Here is a 23,092-nt window from a genome sequence, read left to right as displayed (position 1 = left end):
TTAAGTTAGGTATAAGGTTAACATTATGTATTGAATTATGATTATAGTTAAAGTTAGAATTGGATTTGGGGCTAGGGTTAGAATAAGAATTAGAGATATTATTACAATTAGCATTGAATTATGGTTAAGGATTGGGATAGGGTTTAATTAAAGTTAAATTTGAGGTTAAGAGTATAGGAGGAATCTTTGAGTTAGGGTTAAATTATAATTATAGTTCCATTATCATTAGGGTTAGGGTTTAGTTAGGATTAGGATTTAAGTTTAATCAGGGTTATGATTAAGGTAAGGCTAGAGATCAATTAGGGGAAATTATTAAGTTAGGCTTAGGGTTTATTTAGGTAAGTTTAAGGTTAGTTTTCAACTTGGGTTGGGGTTTACTAAGAGTTAAAATATTGGATTTTAATTATATTTAAGATTATAAATTCAATTACGATTAGGGTCAAGATTAGTGTTAGTTTAAAATATGAGTGAAATCAAGGTTAGAGTTAGATTTTAACTAGAGATTAATTAGAATTAATCTTAAGGTAATAAATTCTTCTTGATAAGATATCTTTCAGCGTATTCTACCTAAATTTTTAAATATAAGTATACTAGTAATACACTCTATTATACATCATCCACATAAATAATCAAGCATTCAATTTTACAGATCAATTTTAATAATAATAAGCCAAAAATACACTACTCACTCACATACACTCCTGCCAACTACATCTGTATAATATTTTAGTCAGCACAGAAACCATATTCAATATGTTTTTTAATTTTTAATTTCAGATTAAACCAGACAATGGACAAATGCAATTTGTTTTTATATTGAAATAGAACCACTGTTCAATGGCAGTGACCAAGAATTTCTCATTACCGATTTCATTTGAGGCCAAACAGTGGAATAAAAAAGGGAGAGGTTTTGGGTGTTGTGCACAAGTGCAATCAAACTTTAGTCATGGATTTCGATGGCATAGTAATGGTGGGAGGCGGAATTGCAGGTCTCGCCACCGCTCTGGCTCTTCACAGGTCCCTTATTCTTTCATCTCTAACCTCAATTTCTTTTTTTTTTTCGATTTTGTTTCTGGGTATTCAATTAATTTGTTTTAGATCAATGTTTCAGGTGCGAATCTAATCGAATTTTTAAAATAATTAAATGCAAATATTAACTTGTAGAAATCTGATAACACTAATATTAGTGCTGTTCAGAGTGGGGATGAAAAGGATCTTAGTGTTGGAAAGAGCAGAATCGCTGCGGACCTCTGGAACTGCCATTGGAATGTGGTCTAATGGTTGGAAGGCACTCGATGCACTTGGCGTTGGACAATCTCTCCGCCAACAGCATTGTCTTTTGCAAAAGTATTTTTCTTATCTCACAGAAACCCTTCTTATATCAGGCCTCATCTTTTGTATCAAAATGATTCATTGAAACTGTCTTAAATCTCGTAGATTTTAAAAAATTATCCAATTTCAATTAGAAATTAAATTATCTATCATACAGAGTATGTAAAGTGTGATCTTAAATGTTGTTGATTTTTTTTAAAAATATTCAATTTCAATGGAAAATTAAAATTATCCATCATTGAAACTGTGTAAAGTCTGAACTTAATTTTAAAAAATTACTCAATTTCAATCAGAAATTAAATCTAAATTACCCATCAGTGAAACTGTGTAAAATGTGATCTTAAATATTGATTTTAAATATTACCCTATTTCAATCAGAAACTAAATTACCCATCATTGAAACTGTGTAAAGTGTAATCTTAAATGTTGATTTTAAAAAATTACCCATTTTCAATCAGAAACTAATTTATACATCATTGAAACTGTGTAAAGTGTGATCTTCAATCAGAAACTAATTTATCCATCATTGAAACTGTGTAAAGTGTGTTCTTAAATATTGATTTAAAAAAATTATCCAATTTCAATCAGAAACTAAATTTTTTAATGCATTTGCATGGACTGTGAGAGTATGATGTCTTGAACATCACCTGTTGTTTGCTTTATAATTGTTTTGTTCTTTGTGTATGGCAGTTCTAAGCTGATCTCTCGCTCTGATGGAACCACTGTGAATATCCCTATTGATACTAGGTAATTAGGCTCATCACTTCAATGAGTTAGTATAATTAGCATAGAAACACAGTATTGATGATTAGATTGTATTGTTGTGTAGTTTCCAGGAACTGAGGTTTGTGAAAAGAGCTCTTCTGCTGGAAACCCTGGCGAGTGTTCTTCCTCCAGAGGCCATTAAATTTAACTGCAAAGTGGTTGATGTGAGGCAATTTCCTCGTTCAAAGCTGATGTGGGAAATAGAACTGGAAGATGGAAGCATCATCAGGGCAAAGGTAGTTTAGCTCTGTTATCTATGGATAAAATTGTGTTAGAACTTTCTAATCTAAGGAATAGTTTTGATACCCCTGCTCTCCAATAGCTCTAGACTTTTGGTACCATTTATTGACAGTTCAGTATATCTGCAATTCTGTTAAATACAGAAAGAGCAGGGTTTGTTCAGTTAATTAGGAGTGGAAATATGAGTAAGAGTGTTTCTGGGTTGTAATGTCTAACGATTTTTTATCATTAGATGTTAGAATCTAAAAACAAAGAAAATTAAAAAATAATAGACTGTCCAGATAGTATTAAAAATAGGAGGATGAGTGTTTTTGGATTGTATTGTATAATGACTGTCTGATAGGTAGCAGTAGAAATATGAGTACGCGTGTTTCTGGATTGTATTGTGTAATGATTTTTATTATTTCAAATTACTATTCAGAAATGCTCTTATCTAGATACACATTATTGCAATTTTAGAAATTAAAATAAATCAAGTAAGCAGTAGAAAAATAAATAGTGTTTCTGAGTTATAGTATTTAATGATTTTTATTATTACACAGTTCAATGGAAAAACGCTCATATTCAATTACACATAATTGTAATTTTAGTGGAAGAGTTGTTCAATTTGCTAAGGCTCTTCATAAGGGATGAAGCCAAGATTGTGCCCTACAAATTTGACAGAATGGATACCCCTCTGTCTTTGACTCTTAGCCTAAGACTAGTGCTCTCATATAAGATAATTTTGTGAATGAACAATCCTCCATAAAAAATTAAAAAATATGAATATAATCACTTCTAAATTTAACCATAATTCATAAACAATTGCAAATAATTACAAAACTGTAGGATTGCCCCTTTCTAATTGCCCTGTAAAAAGGGGTCAGCAATTGAAATAAGGAATGTAAGTGTAACCAGGGTTTGTTAGGTTGGATCAAAAAGCTGTACCTTTATAAATTCATACAATGTCAAGCTCCGAAATCTTCATTAGAGTAAACAAGTCACCCATTGAGCAAAATTATATTGTCCATTTTCAACATTGTTCTGATGTATACATCAAGACTGTGATTTTTTGTCATTGGGCATTCCCACCTGTTCTCAACACATCCTTCAATGACTCTGAGTTTTGGTCTGTTTTATTGGGGCTAGAGTCGAATTTACAATCACCCAATGGATAAACTCTTCCAATCATTACTTAACTGCATTTTTTTTCTGAATTTGCTACGATTTCGATTTATAAGGAGATGTTTGAATTGAATGAACAGGGTGTGATAGCGTGCGATGGAGTGAATTCTTTACTTGCAGAAAGCGTATTAGGGCTTCCGCGTGCAACCAGTTCAGCGCAATGTGCAGTCCGCGGACTGTCAAGTTACCCAGAGGGCCACCCATTCCCACCCACACGTCAGCTTCATATGGCAGAGGGCTTCTTGATGGGCATCATACCCGTCACCGAAAAAGAGGTCTACTGGTTCATAAGCTCCGCATCAACTCCTCCAGGTACACCCTTCAACTTCTATCCCTTTATAATTGTCAACAAGCAAAATTACAGACATATTGCCTTCCACTTGCACCTACAAAAGAACATTGGATATTATATCATCAACATTAAGTGAGTGGGTCAGTCTTAAACCCCACACACCAGCTTTAAACCATATACACTGAGCAATATATCAAGTATAGAAAATCTTAGTCAATTCTGAGTGTTTAACACTTTTTAGTCTAGAAGTGTATTTTTAGTGTGACCACACACCTTAAACAACATATTAAGCCCAGAAAATTACAGACAAGCAAAATTCTCAAACATATTGCCTTGCACTTGCACCTACAAAAGAACATTGGATATTATATCATCAACTTAGTATGCAAAAAGGAAAAAAAAAAATTGAATTTGTATATTTTCAATTGTTGAATAAAAATGTCAATATGAAAGGGTGAAAGTTTAAAGTCAAATTTGATCAAAAATATGGTTTAGTTGGTTTCGTTTAGCTAAATTAAATATGTCCCACAATATTTCCAATTACAAATGTCCACTAAATATATATATGTAACATCACTTTGGAGCTTACTCAATGTTAACACAACTCTTATTCATATAAATACCCATTTTTTTAATTTTTGTTTTTTTGTTTTGCTGAAAATCTAAAAATAGCTTTTTTGGCATCTAAAAATAGCTTTTCTGGCATTTGTAAGTGTAGTTTTCGAAAATATATATTTTTTAATAGTTTAATTATTATTTGTATTTTATTTTATATGTTTACCTTAAATAAGATAATTAGAACCAAAATACAAGGTTTATTCTTTCCTAAAAGAATACTTATGTTTATTTTTATTTTTTTAGATATGATACACTAAGACGAGATTTTTGTCAACATGACTATTTTTTATTTATTTTTTTATATTAGATATTGAGAGTCCAAAAAAGTTAGACCAAACGTTTATACAAGACTAGGGGACGAGGGGCAAGGCCTCAACCGCCAAAATGAGGAGCCAGAGAGAGGGTTATATACAATTATCTCTTATAACCAAAAAAAGGTGACATATCAGAGTAAATCCCTATTGGAGAATCTCATCCAGGTCCTCCATCCATGTGGTCCAGCCTTGTTCTCCTTCCATCCAGACCACCTTCTTTCTTGCTAGGATCTGGGAGCACATCTCAATCCTATTGAAGGGAGGGCGTCTACTGTCCCATAGCTCCTTTAGTTGGTTTCGTTTAGCTAAATTAAATATGTCCCACAATATTTCCAATTACAAATGTCCACTAAATATATATGTAACATCACTTTGGAGCTTACTCAATGTTAACACAACTCTTATTCATATAAATACCCTTTTTTTTTTCTTTTTTTTTTTTTGTTTTGCTGAAAATCTAAAAATAGTTTTTTTGGCATCTAAAAATAGCTTTTTTGGCATTTGTAAGTGTAGTTTTCGAAAATATATATTTTTTAATAGTTTAATTATTATTTGTATTTTATTTTATATGTTTACCTTAAATAAGATAATTAGAACCAAAATACAAGGTTTATTCTTTCCTAAAAGAATACTTATGTTTATTTTTATTTTTTTAGATATGATACACTAAGACGAGATTTTTGTCAACATGACTATTTTTTATTTATTTATTTATATTAGATATTGAGAGTCCAAAAAAGTTAGACCAAATGTTTATACAAGACTAGGGGACGAGGGGCAAGGCCTCAACCGCCAAAATGAGGAGCCAGAGAGAGGGTTATATACAATTATCTCTTATAACCAAAAAAAGGTGACATATCAGAGTAAATCCCTATTGGAGAATCTCATCCAAGTCCTCCATCCATGTGGTTCAGCCTTGTTCTCCTTCCATCCAGACCACCTTCTTTCTTGCTAGGATCTGGGAGCACATCTCAATCCTATTGAAGGGAGGGCATCTACTGTCCCGTAGCTCCTTTATCAGTTTCTTCACTGCCTTGTCAAAGGAGACTTGGTTCTCGGCGAGCCTAGCCCATTCGTAGCCGTCTTGCATCTCGTAGACAAACATGGTTGCTCTGCCATCCTTCAGAAATTGCAGTAGCTTGTTTCTCTCGAGGTTCATCGGAAAATAGACCTGCACAACAATTTTGTAATGTGTGAGTTTTTTTTAAAAACTCAGTACGTTCCCTTGTAATACCTTGGAACTTCTCCTCATTTCTAAGTTTCCAAATAAACCAAAGAATGTAAGAAGATAAAATTTGCCACACTAGATTAGTATCCTTCCTCAGTCCATGAATAAAACCAATAACTATATCATAAGTGAAAACAGATTCTGTGATAGTAATTCCAAACAGAAGCCACACTTCTCTAGCAAAGGGACAGTCAAAGAAGATGTGACGCGCAGTCTCAGGTTTTCTGCAGACAGAACACCGGTCATATGCAGCAGATTTATTCCTAATCGGTAATCTATCCAGCATAAATTGCCATCTGAAACATTTGATCTTAGGGGGGATGGGGGACCGCCAGAGCTTCTCAAACGTTTTCTGCCAAGTATGTGGGGTATGATTTACATACCACAGAGTGTTGATATGTTCAATTACTGCGGTGTCACTATTGAGCGGGGTATAGATAGATTTGGCTTTGATCTGAGGGAGGGTGGAGCCATCCTTCCAAAGGAATGTTAGGTACCTATGGGCGTCTACTTGGGTGTTCTTTGGGAGATCAAGGGGAGCGCAAGTAGTTTTAATCATATTGTATGTCTTCTTATGCGAAGCAGGGAGATCATATTTAGTACTAAGAGCCTCCCAGCTGATAAGATTATCATGTTCTAGAATATCCATAAAGTACTTGATTCCTTTATTATGCCAGAGCTTAGCAGAGCAGCCTTGGGTTAAGGCAAGGGGTTTGGACTTATGATGCAGGTTCCACCATATTGACCTTTCACCGTGGAGGGTATTGTCACAATTGAAGCTCGAGTTGTTAATGAGACCACGCACATGCTCCCAGGCTTTCTAGATGGATTTAAACAGCCAGGTGCCTTGGACAGACACAGGGAAACCGCCTGCAATTAAGTCACTAAAGGGGAGGGCTTTCCAAGTTTTGGCTTTTTTAGGAACACCATTTTGTATGTTGTTTCTAATGAGGATTTTCCAAGGTTCTTGACCTTCCAATGAGTGAAAAATCCATTTGGCAGCAAGGGAGATACCTTGCACCCTAAGATCCTTGAGGCCCAGCCCACCTAGCTTTTTATCCAAGTGGCACCATGACCACTTGACCGCGTGAGCTTTCCTTTTACCCTTCCCGTCAGACCATAGGAACCGTCTGATGGCCTTTTGGATTTCAAAGACTTGGTAATTGCTGAACATCCATACCGAGGAGTAGTATATGTTGTATGAGGATAGGATCTTTTGGCAGACTTGAATCCTGCCAGCAAGGGAGAGGACCCTATTGTCCCACTTGTTGAGTTTACTGTCTATCTTACCCTTGACCCAGCCCCGCATGCCCTTAAGAGAGGGAGATACAGAGAAGGGAATGCCAAGGTAACAAACTAGCTTATTAGGTCCTCCCCACCCATAGCCAAACTGGTGAAGCCAGTTCGGAGGATTATCTTTCCATCCAAGTAGAATGGATTTGGTGTTAGATATCCAGGCTCCCAAAGCTCTACCGAAAATGTCAAGTTTTTTATTAAGGGAATCAATATTGTTCTTTGAGAGTTTCAGGAAGAGCGAGGTGTCATCAGCAAACTGGATGTTGACCAGTTCAGAGTTGTTAGGCATAGTAATGCCTTGGACATGAGGGGATAGGATGTCATCTCTAAGGAGATAATACAGGGCATCGGAAGCAATGACAAACAGAGCAGGGGCAAGGGGGTAGCCCTGCCTAATTGATCTGGACATGGGAATAGGCTGGGAAAGGGTCCCATTGACTTCAATCAGGGTGGAAGAATCCTTGAGGAGAATTCGAACATAGTTATAGAATTCTCTAGGAAAGCCAAAGGCTGAGAGCATCATGAGGATGAATTCCCACTCCACCCTGTCATATGCTTTCTCAAAGTCGACAAGGAACATGGCGGCGTTTTGGTTCGAGGTTCTGGCCCACTCCATGGACTCCCAACTCGTTACAAGATTCTCCAAGATGTATCTGCCTCTAATGAAGCCGGTTGGGTGGAGCAGATGAATTTGGGGAGGATCTTCTCAAGGCGAGAGGCTAAGGCTTTGGCCAGGATTTTGTAGGAAACGTTGAGGAGGGTAATTGGTCTCCAATTTTTAATTAGGGCTTTGTCCCCTTCCTTTGGTACAAGCTTAATAATACCCCTATTTATGAACTCCCCCAGGGTTCTAGTGGCAAGGGCTTCATTGTAGATGTCCAATAGGTCATTTGAGATCCAGTCAATGTTAGTTTTGTAGAATTTAGCAGGAAGTCCATCAGGGCCTGGGGCCTTGCTATCCTTGAGAGACTTAATGGCATCCTTGATTTCTTGCACGGTTATCTTAGCTTTGAGGAGGCTGGCTTCGTCCTCAGAGATTCTATTAGGAATAATTGTTCTACATTTGGTACGGGCCTCTGTTGAGGACTCATTATCCTCAGAGGTAAACAAGGTTTTGTAAAATAGTTCAAAGGCTTCTTTGATTTCATTTTATATCCAGGAGTTCCTTATCATCAATAGTTATTCTATCTATTTTCTCCCTAGTTCGTTTTTGTTTAAGCAATTTAAAGAATATTTAGGAGCCCTTATCACCAAACTGGAGCCAGTGGTTGCGGGCTCGGATGAAGGCACCTCTGATTTTAACCTGTTGGTGCTTCCTAAGAATATCTCTAGCCTCAGAGACCTCCTTGGCTAGGATAGGGGAAGAAGGCTGGAGTTGAATTTCATGTTCTAGGGAGTGAAGTCGATGGGTAAGAGTTTTCTCTATGAATCTAAAATCCTTGGCTTTTTTTTGCCCAATGGTTTGGAGAAGATTCTACCAGGAGGAAATGTTCCTCTACCATCTGAGCATGTGGGATTGGGGGAAATGAGGCTGCAAGTTGAAGAGTCTAATTAGTTTGATGGCATTTAGGACATCCTCATCTTGCAACAAGGAGGTGTTAAGCAAGAATTTCTTATAACAAGGATGGCTAGGGGTGATGGAGTTCCTGATGTTAATGATGGCTAGAATAGGGAAGTGGTCAGATAGGGTAGTTGGTAAGACTGCAACCGCGTTCCCAAATTGATTGGGGGAAAAGAAGAAAAAGTCCTTATTAGCATAGAATCTATCTAGCCTGGAGTAGATCCTATTAGTGTTTTGCTAAAAGTTGCACCAGGTGTGCCATAGGTTAGGGGTGTTATTTTTAGTGCCTTCCAGGGGGTCAAACAATTGAAAGTGTTGCTTCAATTCGTCCCAGTGAGGTCTTTCTGAGTTTTTCCATTCAAACAGAAGACCCCTAGCCTTGTCATTCTGAGATTAAATCATATTAAAATCCCCCGCCATGATCCGAGGGATATTTGGGAGGGAGGTTAGCCAGTTCCAGTGGGAAGTTCTTTCCTTATAATCATTGGATGCATAAATGGAACATATGCCAAAGCAAGAACCCTTAATATCTAGGGTAGCCCAAGCTACTCTATTACAGGGGGAGGTCCCTTTATCCTTGAGGTACATTTTCCATTTAGGGGCGATAAGAAGACCAACTCCTCCTTTTCCTCTCTGGTGGTTGGTATAGACTTTGATTGCATCTCTCCAGATGAAGTCAAGTGTGGTGTCGAGGGAGAATCCAACAGATTTAAGTTCTTGTAACATCAGAAAATCTAAGTTTTTATGATGATCCAAAAATATTTTAATCACAAATTTCCTATCAGGCGACTCAAGGCCTCGAATGCTCCAAGATATGTATTTCATCAGAGTGGGGGGTTTGGGGGGGCTAGTAGGGAGACCATTGCCGGTCCCCAGATTTCTTCTTGTTTTTGGAGCCCACAGGCCTACCTTTTTTTTATTTAGGGAGTGCCCTTTCATAAGGTCCTCATCATCTTCACTAGTTTCGGGAAGTTCAGCTCTAGTATCTGTATTTCCTACTATGCCAGACCCAGACAACTGGGAGCCTGGAAGGCCACGGAGCATAGTGCTAGTTCTAATTTCCTCTAGACCCTTATTAGCATAGATAACTTCTATAATATGATTGTCCTCTAGTTCTTTGAGCGTAGATGTAGTCGAGGGAATGATGGTGTTAGTGTCAGGAGTAAGCCCTGCAAGTGAAGAGGAGACCGATTGAATGGGGGTATCAGAACTGATCATCATTGCAGGGTTATTACCAAAGCTAGCACCATCCTCCCCACAATTGGGGTTTTTCAGGTTTTTTACCATATTTCTAACCACAGAATTAATAGGTGATGGATCAGGATCCTGGGGTTTAAGAGCAGAGGCCAAATGGTTATTGGAGGAGCGGCTAAGACTCTGGGCATTAGGAGGGGTAACTTTACATCTTCTTTTCCTTGAAGAAACAAGTTGAAAACCACCTGAGCGGGTTTCTACAAGATTTTGAGAGGGGTCGGAAATAGGCATGGGGAGTTCGGGTGCTGCAGGTGCAAAATCAGGCTTGAGAGGGTTAACCTTATTAGGAGTGGGATCAGGATCTGCGAACCTCTCGTTAGTAGAGCGGGGAGGGGGAGATTGTAGATCATTAACAGTTTTAGGGTTTTCAGTAGTTTCCCTTGAGTTATGTTTTTGCTTCCTACGATTAATAATTGGGCAATTTTATGAATATGCCCTTCTTTCTTGCAGAGAAAACATGCATTCAACCCTCCAAGCATTTCAATCGGGCAAACGAATGTGTCTCCATTGATATCTAAATTTAAGGATGGTGGAATGTCGATTCTGGGCTTGATTGAGACAGGCATTCTTGCATCTAGATTGGGCACCAACCGAGCAGTTTCATCTATCCGAATAACTTTGCCAAATGGTTCCAATAATTGGGGAAGGAAGCGCCATAAAAAAGGGGGGACATCCTTGAGGATGACCCATCTGGGTGAGGATAATGTGAGGACTTCCTCATTAACCGCCTCTGGAGACCAGGCTAAGACTCGAAAGGAGGTATTCCCAACCATCCAGTATTAACGTTTAAGTGCTTCCAATTGGGCATTATGCGAATTAAAGAAAATGAGAAAGAGACCTCTCTGTATTTGTCTACAGAACGTGATTTTAAGCCCTAGTTTGAGATTCCATAGGTTGTGAAACCAGTCATCTACGAATTTCCTCGGTGGGCATTTTTGAGCATCAACACATGCAAAAAAGATGGCAATGTCACATAGCCTACACTTTTCTAAAGCAATTTCATTCAACATTTCAATGTTTGGCGAAATGCAGAAAGGATCTGAGGTATTGCAAGGGGACTTACCATCCTTACTGGGTCCTTCATCTGCAAGAGTCATATGGAAGCCGACGATCGGACTCCATTAGCAGGCGGGGCAACGGTCTCAACAAATGACTTTGCTAGGGCTGGTAATGTCTGTGGGATGGTTTTCGGGTTATTAACACTAAGTCCGTCTGACTCCGGCTCCATGGTGACCCAGGGTTAAGATCGCGTGAGGTGGGCGGAAGGGTGGAGTTAGATGTAATAAATTTTGCAGAACAAAATAAATGAAAGACAGAGTAAAAACGGAGCAAGTGGGAGAAAAGAAAACCAAGTGGAGGAGATTAACTCCTCCACGTAGACGCCAAGGTACTCCGACGGTGCCTGCAAGCCTCGGTTCTGCTTCCTGCTTCAAGTCGTTGATGTAGGCATCGAAAAAGTGCAATCCGCCATTTTTCATTTGGATAAATAGTTAAAACAAAAAGCAATCCATGCAAATTTTAATGTTTATTAAAATAATATATTTATCAAATGAGAAAAAATTAATCCATGCACTAAAGTTTTAAAAATCTAAATACATATTAAAATTAAAAATAATTATTATATAAAGAAAAACATCTCAAAACTTCACTTTGGAACATTTTATCAACAACTAAATTATAGTATCAATTTTACAAAAAAAAAAATTTATTTAAATAGTTTTTAATTTTATTTTTAAATATAATATAATATAAACTAAAAATATACTTTTCATTGTTTATATCATTTCAAAATCTCTCTCACACATATATATATATTTATGCAAATATATAAATATCTATGAATATTCTTAACATCTATTTTATTATATTATTAATACAAATTATTGCAATCTCATTAAAATTCAAAAGATTGTCTAGTACTATGAGTATACAAAATTCCTCAATATATTAAACTATTTTTTAGTCAACCCAAATTTTCCTTATTTTGTAAGAATGAATAAATATCTTTTTAACAAAGAACTTCATTTTTGGTATTTTGTATAAAGTATTCAATTTGTCATTTTCTTTTTAAAGATGTTGAGAATTGAATAAATATCTTTTTAACAAAGAACTTCATTTTTGGTATTTTGTATAAAGTATTCAATTTGTCATTTTCTTTTTAAAGATGTTGAGAATGGTTGTATTATAGTTAAATTATCAATATTTTAAGATAATAATTAATAGTATTTTTTCATTTTTATGAGTAATATGTCTAGCTTCTAGAATAGTTTTAAATTTATTATCTTTGTTTTATTTTATAATATAACATAAACCTTTTTCTTTGAGAAATCTGAAAATTAGTTTATATATTTGAAATAAGTGGAATCATGGCCATAATTAAATTTGTAACAAAAAGAATTAAAAATAAATTTAAAAAGTCAAATTTTATAATGTGACAAATCAAGTATAATTTGAATAAATAGTCACTTGTGTAACCTAATTTTAAGCACCATGTAAAAAAAAATCATAAAGAGAAAAGAAAGCATAAATTACTTAAAGAAGAATATAAAAGTTGCATTTCATAAGCAATAAATAATTATGTTACGCTTTTACTATATTCTAATTATATTATATAATATTTAATCAAAATTTATAATTGTGAAAAACATCTAGAAGTACATAATTAGAATTTTTTTAAAAAATAATTTAAAATTAAAATTAAAGATAAATGCAGTATCTAATATATTTTATTATTTTTATATAAAATAATTATAAATTTATTTTCAAAATAGAAGTATAAGTTGATTTATGAAATATTTTAATATATTCATTAAATTTGTGTCTTGTGATGAATAGATATTTGGGAAATCGTGCAAAATCCAGATCGCATTTTTCAATGGAGTGAAGCTACGCTAAAAGAATTTCCAGAAGAGATAAGAGAAATGGTAAAGAAAACAAGCAATGATGTTATAGATATGACAGTATTAAAATTTCGATGGCCATGGAGTATGTTGATGGGGAGGTTATGGAAGGGAACAATGACAGCTGTAGGGGATGCAATGCATCCAATGACACCTTATGTCGCCCAAGGTGGTTGTTCAACACTTGAAGATGCCATTGTTCTTGCTAGATGTTTTGTACATGTAGAGGAAGATTCCATTAACAAATTAGATGAATCACAAAGGATTATAGAGGCATTCAAGAAGTATACAAATGAAAGGAGGTGGAGATGGATTCGATTGATGACTCAATCTTACATCACAGGAATTGTACAAGAGGGGTCTAACATTTTTCTTAAATTTATTAGAGATAAAATTATGCTTAGGATTAAGGTTCCCAATCCATCTGATTTTGATTGTGGTACTCTTCCCACTATAGCTCCATTAAAATCTTCATTGTTGAATCAATAATATAGTTTTGTACAAAAGCATGTGAGAATTTATTATTATTGTTATAGTTTATGCAACAAACTATAGAAGTCTTGAAGAACAAATCAAATAAATTAATATTTTATCATATATTTTGTTATAATGATCTTTTATTATCTTCTAACCATTTAATTGCATATCAATCTCTCAATTTTGTAATATTATACAACTTTATCTCAATTTCATAAGATTTTAGAATATGGTTTTTAGTTTTACTCATAAATCAAAGTATAGTTACAATATATACAACTTATTATAATAAATATTTTTCTAATAACATAGCTAGCAAGAAATCTAAAGGAGACAAACCAAATTTTTGTTCCCAAAGGATTTTTGCAGTTTTAGTCTTGGAATCCCAAACTTAGTCCTATTGGGGCAACACACAAATTATTCTAGATCTTACTTTAGTAATATTCAATCCAAACAAATAACACTATGCATAGATTACACCCAATAATCAAATGTGTTTATATTCATATATCAATATATCAAGTAAATTTCTTATATCTTTGTTGTGTCTCATGTCTCTTATCTTTATATCTTGTCTCTCTATTATCTCTCCTCTAACCTAGTAAATACATATCTTTCCTATACTTATATCTCTAGATAGGGATGCATCCCTTAGATAGTATCCATGACTAAAATCTTATTGGTTGGAAACTTGAGCTATTGTGTTGTGTTGTCATTGATGTTAGGAAATGAGTGTTCTGGTATTATTGAGTGGTCTTGTGAAGATGTTGAGGTATTTCTAAAAGGATGGTGTAGTGGAAGTTTCAATATACAGGAAATAGTTTTTAATGTCTCAGTGGAAGAATGATTTGCATTCCTCCAATATTTGAAGATTATGTGTTGCATCTCTAGGTCAAATGTTTATGATCTGTGTATACTGCACTATCAAGTTTGCAGGTCCTCTGTTGTTTAGATGGTAAAGTTGGTGGTTGTTATTTTCGATAATGAGGTTGTCTGTTAGAACTAGTCTGGAGATCGCTTCCAGTGGATTTTGGATATATGGATTCAAGTGTTGTGATTTGGAGGACATGTTTATGTGGTTTGTATAGTGTTTCAGCTCAGTTTTCAAGTGATAATTTGATTGGCAAGTGGAGTTATGATTATATGAGTTCAATGTTGTCAGTTGGTCTGGTTTCTAGTTGACTGTGGTGATGTATCCTACTTGGATCATATTATTTTGGTCTAGGTTTTCTTTGGATAATTAGTTTAATTGGTGGTTTGGGTCTCACCATGCCGTGTGTAGATTCGTGTTGTGTAATTTGCATTAGAGGTTAGTTTTGGGTCGATTGGTTAACATGCTTTAATGTTTATCTACACATTTCATTTGTTGTCGACCTTGGAAGATGTGTTAGCGTGTGTGGTTCATTGGAATCATTTGGAAAGGATTTGTTGTGATGTTTTGGGTCCTCTCTATCTCCTGATGTGGATCAAAATGAATATTTTAGGTCCAGGTTGTCGAATTTATGTAATATTATTTATTTTGTTTGTGATCGACCTAGTTAAGGGTTTTAATGATTAATCTTGTATATAAAGGAGTGTGGATGTATGACTGAAGGTATGGTATGTATGTCAATTGACAAGTACTAGATGTGAATGGTTTGCAAATATATTTGATGTGCAAAAATTAGTTGTGGAGAGCTTTGATGACGATATCTTTAGTATGACAGAGTTTTGAGATAGTATTTAAAGTCACATGTATTTGTCATGATATTGGTCGTTTGACACAGTGGTTCAAGGATAGTTTCATGGTCAAGAGATCTTATTCTTTTCAATTCAATTATTCCTTTCTCTACCGGAAGGTGGTGAGTCTCTTGACAATTTTTTGTATCTTGCCCTAAGACAGTGTTTCTAAGTTCTGCAAGTCACTTGTATCTTGCCCTAAGGTTGTGCACCTTAGTTATGCAACCCCTCTTAGAAGCACTGGCTTCCAGAGGCAACATTGTAACAAATTATATTCATATTGTGAGTGTGATTGTCACTGTGGTTTTTTTTCTATTTAGGGTTTTCCACATAAATTTGGTTTTCATCTGTTTATTGTTGTATGTTGAGATTTCATGAATTATTACTATTGTTATTATATAGTTGTAGTTTGAAGTTTAAAGATTAAAAATTAAGTATTTTGAGATCCAGACTGATTCATCACCCCCCTCCCTCTCAGTCTTGTGGTGTGTTCAACAATTGGTATCAGAACTAGGTTCCTCTTGAGAAGCTTAGCCGCTTGAGGAAGATCCAAGATGGCACATGATTACACCTTCAAAGATCCAAAGTTTGATGACACAAATAATGCTTATTGGAGAGAAAGGATGGAATATCATTTAGCAACTTTGTCAATTGAAATATGGGAAAAGCATTAAGAAAGGCTATAATGCTCCTCATAATGGTCCTACAAATCTGAATGAAATCAAAGCATATGAGAATAATGAAAGGGCTATAGTTGCAATTGTCACTTGTTTAAATAATGTAATATTTAGCAAATTTATAGGCGCGAAGTTAGCTAAAGAAATTTGGGAAAATTTGAAGAGTGTATTTGAAGGTGATAAAAAAACAAAGAAAGCCAATATTACAAATATAAAGCACAATTTTGAGAATGTAATAATGTCTGATGATGAAAACATTAAAGGCTATATTCATCGAGTGAATGAAAATGTAAATGCTCTGAGAGGTGTTGGTGGAATGCTACAAGAAATTGAAATTGTAAGGAAAATAATGACAACATTACCTAAAAGCTATAAACCTAAAAAGTATGCTATTGAGTAAATTCACGACATGGTTAAATACACAATGTATCAACTCCTTAGTTCACTCTTTGCCTTTGAGATTGTTAAAGATGATATAAAAAGGGAAAGGAAATACGTAACATTCAAAGTTACAAAAAATTCTAAAGAAGAACCAAAAGAAAATGAAGACATGGATGAGATTGAAGCAAACTTTGTGAGAAGATTGAAGAGAGGAACTAGAAAGTACAAAGGTAAGTTAACCCTAAAATGTTTTAATTGTGGAAGAAATGGCCATTATGCTTATAGATGTATGTATAAAGAAGATTATGGTGGAAAACCTAATGATGATGAAGGAAAGGAGAAATACAAAGGGAATAACATAATTAGAAGATGAGATGATAGAGATAAGCAAAAGAGGAGTTTTTGTTCAACCAAGATCTACTCATGTGAAGAAGAAGATAGTAAAGACTCAAATTAAGAATCCTTATTCTTGGCTACAGAAGAAAAGAATAATGAGTGGTCCAGAAGTTTGAAAGATGTGAAGAACAATGAGAAATTAGTAGGTGTGAAGACTACACTACATGCAAAAGTGGAACCAAAAGCATGGATCATTAACTCCAGATGTTCAAATCATATGAGCGGTAATAGAGATAAGTTTATTAACCTTGAGAAATATGATGGCAAATTAGTTAAGTTTGCAAAAGAGGAAGTTGCACCTATTTGTGGAAAACGAAGCATCTATATTGATGGTAAACATAAAATTGATGATGTTTATTATGTTAAAGGTGTGAGACATAATCTGTTGAGTGTGAGTCCAATGTGTACTAAAAATTATAGTCATATTTTATGGAATTAGATATGAAATCAGAAAAAGGGGGTCTGAAAGACTAGTTGCAAAAGGTATTAAGACTAATGAAAATGTCTACTATGTGACGAATAATAGTGGAAGTAGTTGTTTATTGGCACAAATTAGTTAATGTTGGTTGTGGCACAAAAAAATGGGACATATAAACTTTGATAATGTGGTGAAGATAAGGTCTAATCATGTTGTGAGAGATTTATCAAGGATTATCAAACCTTCTCATACTGTGTGCATGGAATGTTAGTTGGGAAATAAATCAAAGAGGAAATTAATAAAAAAATTGTATGTTACTTCATATCCTTTAGAGTTAATTCATATAGACTTTTGTGGACCTACAAGGACAAGAGGATTAAGAGGATAAAAGTATTTTATGTTACTTGTTGATGATTACTCTAGAATGACATTGGTTACTTTTTTAAGAGAAAAGTCTAAAATCATTAAATAGATTTAAAATATTTCAAGTCAATGGTTGAGAATCAAATAGATGGTAGAATCAAATGTCTAAGGTTTGATAGAGGAGAAGAGTTTACATCAAATGAATTCAATAATTTTTGTGAAGAACATGTGGTATTAGGAGGCATTTTTTTTGCTCCTAGGCCTACTAAATAGAATGGTGTAGTTGAAAGGAAAAATAAGACGATTGTTGAGATGGCTATAAATATGTTAAAAGATGCTAACTTGCCTAATTATATTGGAAAGAAGTTGTGCATATTGTTGTTTATCTTCTTAACATGGTACATATCAGAGTGAATCACACAAAGACACCTTATGAACTCTAGATGAAAGACCTCCTACAATTAAGTACTTGAAAATTTTGTGGAATCAGGTTCTACATAAAGAAAGATGAAGATGATCTAGGCAAATTTGATGCAAGAGCAGATGAAGAAATATTTTTGGGATATTCTACAAATAACAATGCTTACTGGTGTTACATAATGGTGCAGGGGCACCCAAGACCATTGATGCTTCCATGAGGAAAAATTTCAAAATATTCCTTGATATGAGTCTAATGAGGTCCTATGGGCCATTTTTGTAGTGATTTGTAATCAACAAATGTGATGGGAAACACTTTTGGGTTCATGGTACAAAAGTTGTCAATTTGTTGTCAGTGTTGTCATAGAGGGGCAATAGTTTTCAAGATGCTCCAAAAAAGTATTTAATCATGTAATAAGGTCTAATAGACCATTTTGAAGTAGTTTGAGTCTGTTTTAGGTCCTATAAGGTCATATGTCAAATATTCCAAAAGTTGTCATAATGCAAAATGCAAGATTGCAAAGTTGTAAAAGTGGAAGCCCAACAATCAAGGAAGTTTAAAAGTTGGTTGTGGGTTGGTTGAGGAGTTATTTTGGATTGAAATAAGTTTAAAAACCTTGTGTGGTCAAATTTTTGGTGTGGTTGTTGGAGTTTTGAAGATCAAACCATAGAATAAACTCCATTTACCTACATTTTTCCAGATTTTTCTTTGTTGCAGAAAATTGTATGTTATTGTATGAACTGATAAAGGCTTGAATCAAATTTTATATGATAATTGGATTGATCTAGTTTCTTTTTCTTTTTTTTTGAGCAATTTTCATTGAGATTTGCAAAAGATATGGTCATTTTAGGGACTCCAAGTCCATTTTTCAGAGTTTGATTTTTTTTCAGAAATTTGTTGTTGTTTTGTTCAATATGGTCTGTACGGATATGATGAGGGTCTGAATCTTATATTGTTGGAAAGATTATTGAATTACAAAACTTTTTCATTCTTACCAGTCCTAAAGGAAATGTTGTTTGATGGGTCTAACAAACCAATCCTCCTAACAACCTTGTTCATAAATTTGGGGTAGAAGTGAGTAAATAAAGTTGTATATTTCTTGATTCCTCAAGTGTAAAGGTCTAAGAGTCTATAGTATGGTTCATTTTTATATATTCTTTTGTATTCCAAGGTTGCAGGGTTTAATAATTAGGTTTTCTATGGTTTCTTTGATGCCCTAGGGACTGCATTTCCATGTTTCATGACTGATAAGACAATGAGGTGAAAGGTTTGGTGTTTTGTTGATATGATTAGTATCCACAAAAGTGGATTTTTTTTGGAAAGGGTGTCAAGTATGTGGAAAACTCTTCAGAGTGTATATTTTCCAAATGAACAAAGATTGGTGTTTGTAACCTATGAAGCATAGTATTATGGTGAATGGTAACTTGGAGTTTGTGAAGAGTGGTAGTGAAGTGTTGATTGGGAACCATTCTATGATGAGTTTCCATGTCCATTTTAAGTCTTAAAATGCCAAGGACCTGTCCTTGAGAGTGAAACTTCATAATGTCATGCCTGTGAAGTGTATACCTATGATACCTGCAGCTACAACACAAAACACTCAATAGATCATTACAAGCATGGTTAATGAATTTAAAGCAAAGAAAAATAAAACCATAGCCAAGCGATCTATCACCTCCTAGTAAATGCGAGTATGAATTTTGCTCTCAGATATGGTTAGGCAAATTCCAGTGACTTGACTACACCTAGATGGAGGATTTAAATGATAAATGATGCATTTAAGCTAGCAATGATAATGATTAAGCTACATGATTCCATGACTATGCTAGAAAATATGCTAAAATGATGCAATTAAGCTATGATGACAATGCTCAAATGATAAACTAAGATTGCATATGCCTATAGTAACAATGCATCAGATGCAAATGAGATGGATGAATCAAGATCAATCGAGATCCTTTGTGCTCCAAAATGGGGTATATTTATAGGATTTCCAAGGCTAGGGGTGAGGTGGTAGGAATCAACGGTCAAGATTAATTCTAAAGATATCAATGGTGAAATTGGAGGAGGTTGGCAAAGAGCTTGGATTAAAGGGAACATTTGTCATCTCTATGGTGACAAGTGTCAAGAGGCTTCTAGAAGAGGTTGGATGAAAGGGAACATTTGTCATCTCTATGGTGACAAGTGTCAAGAGGATTCTAGAAGAGGTTGGATGAAAGGGAACACTTAGTGACAAGTGTCACAAAGCTTTTCTCATGAGAGGGTAAAGTGTTCAAGGAAAGGGGACATGTGGTTAGATGGAATGGGCTAGGTTTAGAAGGGGTTAGGTTAGGTGGTTAAAAGTTAGGAGAATTGAATTTAAAAATTCAAATAATAGGAAAAGGCTAATTAATTTCAACAACTCATAATTGATTTGTTTTACTTAATTAGGAGGCTAGAAGAAATGAATTTGATGGCGAAGAATTAATTAATCAAAGGGGATCATTGAAATGAACCTATTAAATAAATCCTTAGATTTATTAATAAGTAGATGAAAAGGGAGAATTTAATCAAATTGTTCATGAATTCAATTAAATTGGAGAGGGAGATTAATTAAATAATTGATTATTCAATTAATTATCTTCAGACCATTTTTAAGTGTATACATTTTGCCCCTCTTTGAAGTGAGGTGTGATGACGCGTTGATTCAAAGAATAATCTCATTTTGATGATGATATCAATTCGATAGGATGCCCTAGCTTTTGATTGCTAAATTGCGGTATGATGCCCCCTCGGGAGATCAATTTAGATAATTGATTCTTTAGAGTTTTGCGACTTTTTGCGAAATTGATATCCCGATTAGAAATGATTTGATTTCTGCAACTGTGTTTGATGAAAATGTGAGTTCTACAATCATGGTGATATGGTTCTTGATTATTGATAAATCTTGATTGGTTAGATTGATAAGATCGAGATTTAGTCTGGTTTCAGGAATGATACCTCCTATATAAGACAAAGATGATCAAAGCGTCTGGTTTCAGGAACGATATATCATGTATAAGACATGATCAGAACGTTAGGAAAGATACATCTTGTATAAGACATGATAGAGTTGATTAGGTTTGATTTATTGATCGAATTGAATTGATAAGGTTGATTAGATAAAGAGCTGATAGTTTGTTGATATCAAGTTGCAGAAAGATTCAGATATGTCGATGTTGATTCTGTTGAGAGAGATAGCATAAGATTTTCACTGGGTCAACAATATCTGAAGAGATATGAGTCATTAGTCTAATTGCGTATACACTTGTGATGATACCTTGATGATTCCTATGATAGAGTTAACCTTGGATAAAAGGAGCATGTGAGATCCCATGCAAGAATGAAATGCAAGCTAAAATGCAAATGAAATGCAAAGCTACGACAGGACCAGTCACTGGATTATTGTGTTTTGTCATCATTGAGCTTTTGAAATGTGTCAAGTGAGTGCAAACATCGATGGTATAATTAAACCATGATGAACTGAAAACAAGCATTGAGGTATAATTGAACTGAGATTACTTGAGTGTTGTTTGTGTAAAACAGGCAGTATTAATCATTTTTATACACAAATTGGAAATGTCTTCGATGATACTCCATTGATCATGTCCTGAGACAAATTTGCACATATTAATGATTAATTTTCAGACAACAGACAAGAAAAATATCATGTTCCTTCCTTGTTCCTCTAGTCAAAGACATCCTGGAGTCACTCAGAAATCATGATAGTGAAAAGCAATATAGAAAAGTTGAACAATTATTGTATCATTATCCAAAAGATATTATCCACTGAAAAGTGTGTGATGTGCTTAGATTGACTTTGTTATAGTTTGATGATTGATAGTTTGATCTCGTGTTCAACGTTGGATGTGTCTCAGTTTTCACTTGATAAGAGTTGTCTAACTGTTGTTCTACCTATTTGATTAAGCTCAAAATGATCAAGAGTTTGCCCCCAGCCAAGTGTAGGATTTTGTCCCAAGCCTAGAAACAAAGTTGTTATGATATATCCAATGATCCAAACCATGGCAAGAAGCCACCCGGGATGCCTGTGTATGTACAAAGGCTTTATGATGGATATGAACAACGCTGATGGAAAATGAATGAATGAAAGTAAAAAGATGCATGAACTAATAGATGGAAGAGCTAGCGGACAGATAGTGCTTGTTCGCCAGGTTTTCACCGTCTGTTTTTATTGCACTTTTTCTCATATTTGATTGTTTTTTTTTTCTGCTTTTTCACTGTTTTTGATTTTTTTTATTTTTCACTTTTTTTTATTTTTTTTATTTTTCAATTTTTTTGGATTTTTCTAATTTTTCAGTTTTTTTTTATTTTTCTTATTTTTCAGACATAAAACTTCTTCAGATGCATGCTATTGATAGGTTCCTCGAGCTGATCTTCATCCTGTGTTGATAGCTGATATGCTCCTGATCCAAATACTGCTGTGACCACAAATGGACCTAACCAGTTTGGTTCAAAATTTCCTTTCTTTTCTCGATTTGCCTGGTTGCGTGGATTTTCCTTTAGTACTAGTTCTCCAACTTGAAAGACTCATGGTTTAACCTTGTGATTATAACTCTGGTACATTCTTTGTTGATATACCTTTAAATGATCAAAGGCATTTTGTCTTCATTCATGGATTAATTGTAACTCTTGTAATTTAGATACTCGTTGTTCTTCATCTGGGATGATACCTTTTAATGATACGTGTAGAGAAGGTATCTCTACTTCTATTGGCAATATTGCTTCCGATCCATAAACAAGAGATAAAGGTGTGGCACATGTTGGTGTGTGGATACTGGTATGATAGGCCCATAGAGAAGGGTTCAATTCAATATGCCAATCTCTTCCAGCATCGTTCATTGACTTTTTGAGGATTTTCAGAATAGTTTTGTTTGATGCTTCTGCTTACCCATTCTCTTGTGGATAGTAGGGTGTGGAGAATCTGTGTTGGATCTTAAACTTCTCACATAGCTCTTGTACATCCTGATTTTTGAATGGTCGCCCATTATCGGTGATAATGGTCATTGGTATTCCATAGCGACATATGATGTAATTCAAGACAAATGTAGCAATTTTTTTTCCTGTGATGTTTGTGAGAGGTACGGCCTCAATCCATTTTGTTAAATATTCTGTAGCTACAAGGATGAATTTGTGACCATTAGATGAAAAAGGATTTATCTTTCCTACTAGATCAAGATCCCATTGAGAAAAAGGCCAAGATGTTGCTAAAGCATGAAGTTCTTGTGCTGGTGCATGAATCAAAA

At 34.7% G+C, this 23,092-nt stretch overlaps 1 protein-coding gene across 6 annotated transcripts in view; it reads left to right on the top strand.

Moving 5' to 3' along the window:
• LOC131050856 (monooxygenase 1) overlaps nt 1–23,092 on the top strand; it is a 48,938-nt gene that overhangs the window by 5,014 nt on the left and 20,832 nt on the right. For 3 of the 6 annotated variants that reach the window (XM_059216954.1, XM_057985152.2, XM_057985153.2), the window contains exons 2-6: nt 845–1,017; nt 1,198–1,347; nt 2,023–2,079; nt 2,162–2,333; nt 3,582–3,813. In XM_059216954.1, the coding sequence (XP_059072937.1) occupies nt 947–1,017; nt 1,198–1,347; nt 2,023–2,079; nt 2,162–2,333; nt 3,582–3,813 (682 nt within the window). In that variant the 5' untranslated portion in view covers nt 845–946. Of the gene's footprint in view, nt 1–711; nt 1,018–1,197; nt 1,348–2,022; nt 2,080–2,161; nt 2,334–3,581; nt 3,814–12,899; nt 13,547–17,885; nt 18,417–23,092 lie in introns of those variants that run through there. The other 3 variants (XM_057985154.2, XM_057985151.2, XM_059216953.1) reach the window with 3 other exon arrangements.

Source organism: Cryptomeria japonica, chromosome 1, assembly GCF_030272615.1.
Source record: "Cryptomeria japonica chromosome 1, Sugi_1.0, whole genome shotgun sequence".
Taxonomy (NCBI): Eukaryota; Viridiplantae; Streptophyta; class Pinopsida; order Cupressales; family Cupressaceae; genus Cryptomeria; species Cryptomeria japonica.
Note: the sequence above shows the minus strand (reverse complement) of the source record. Positions and strands in the feature narration are given on the sequence as shown.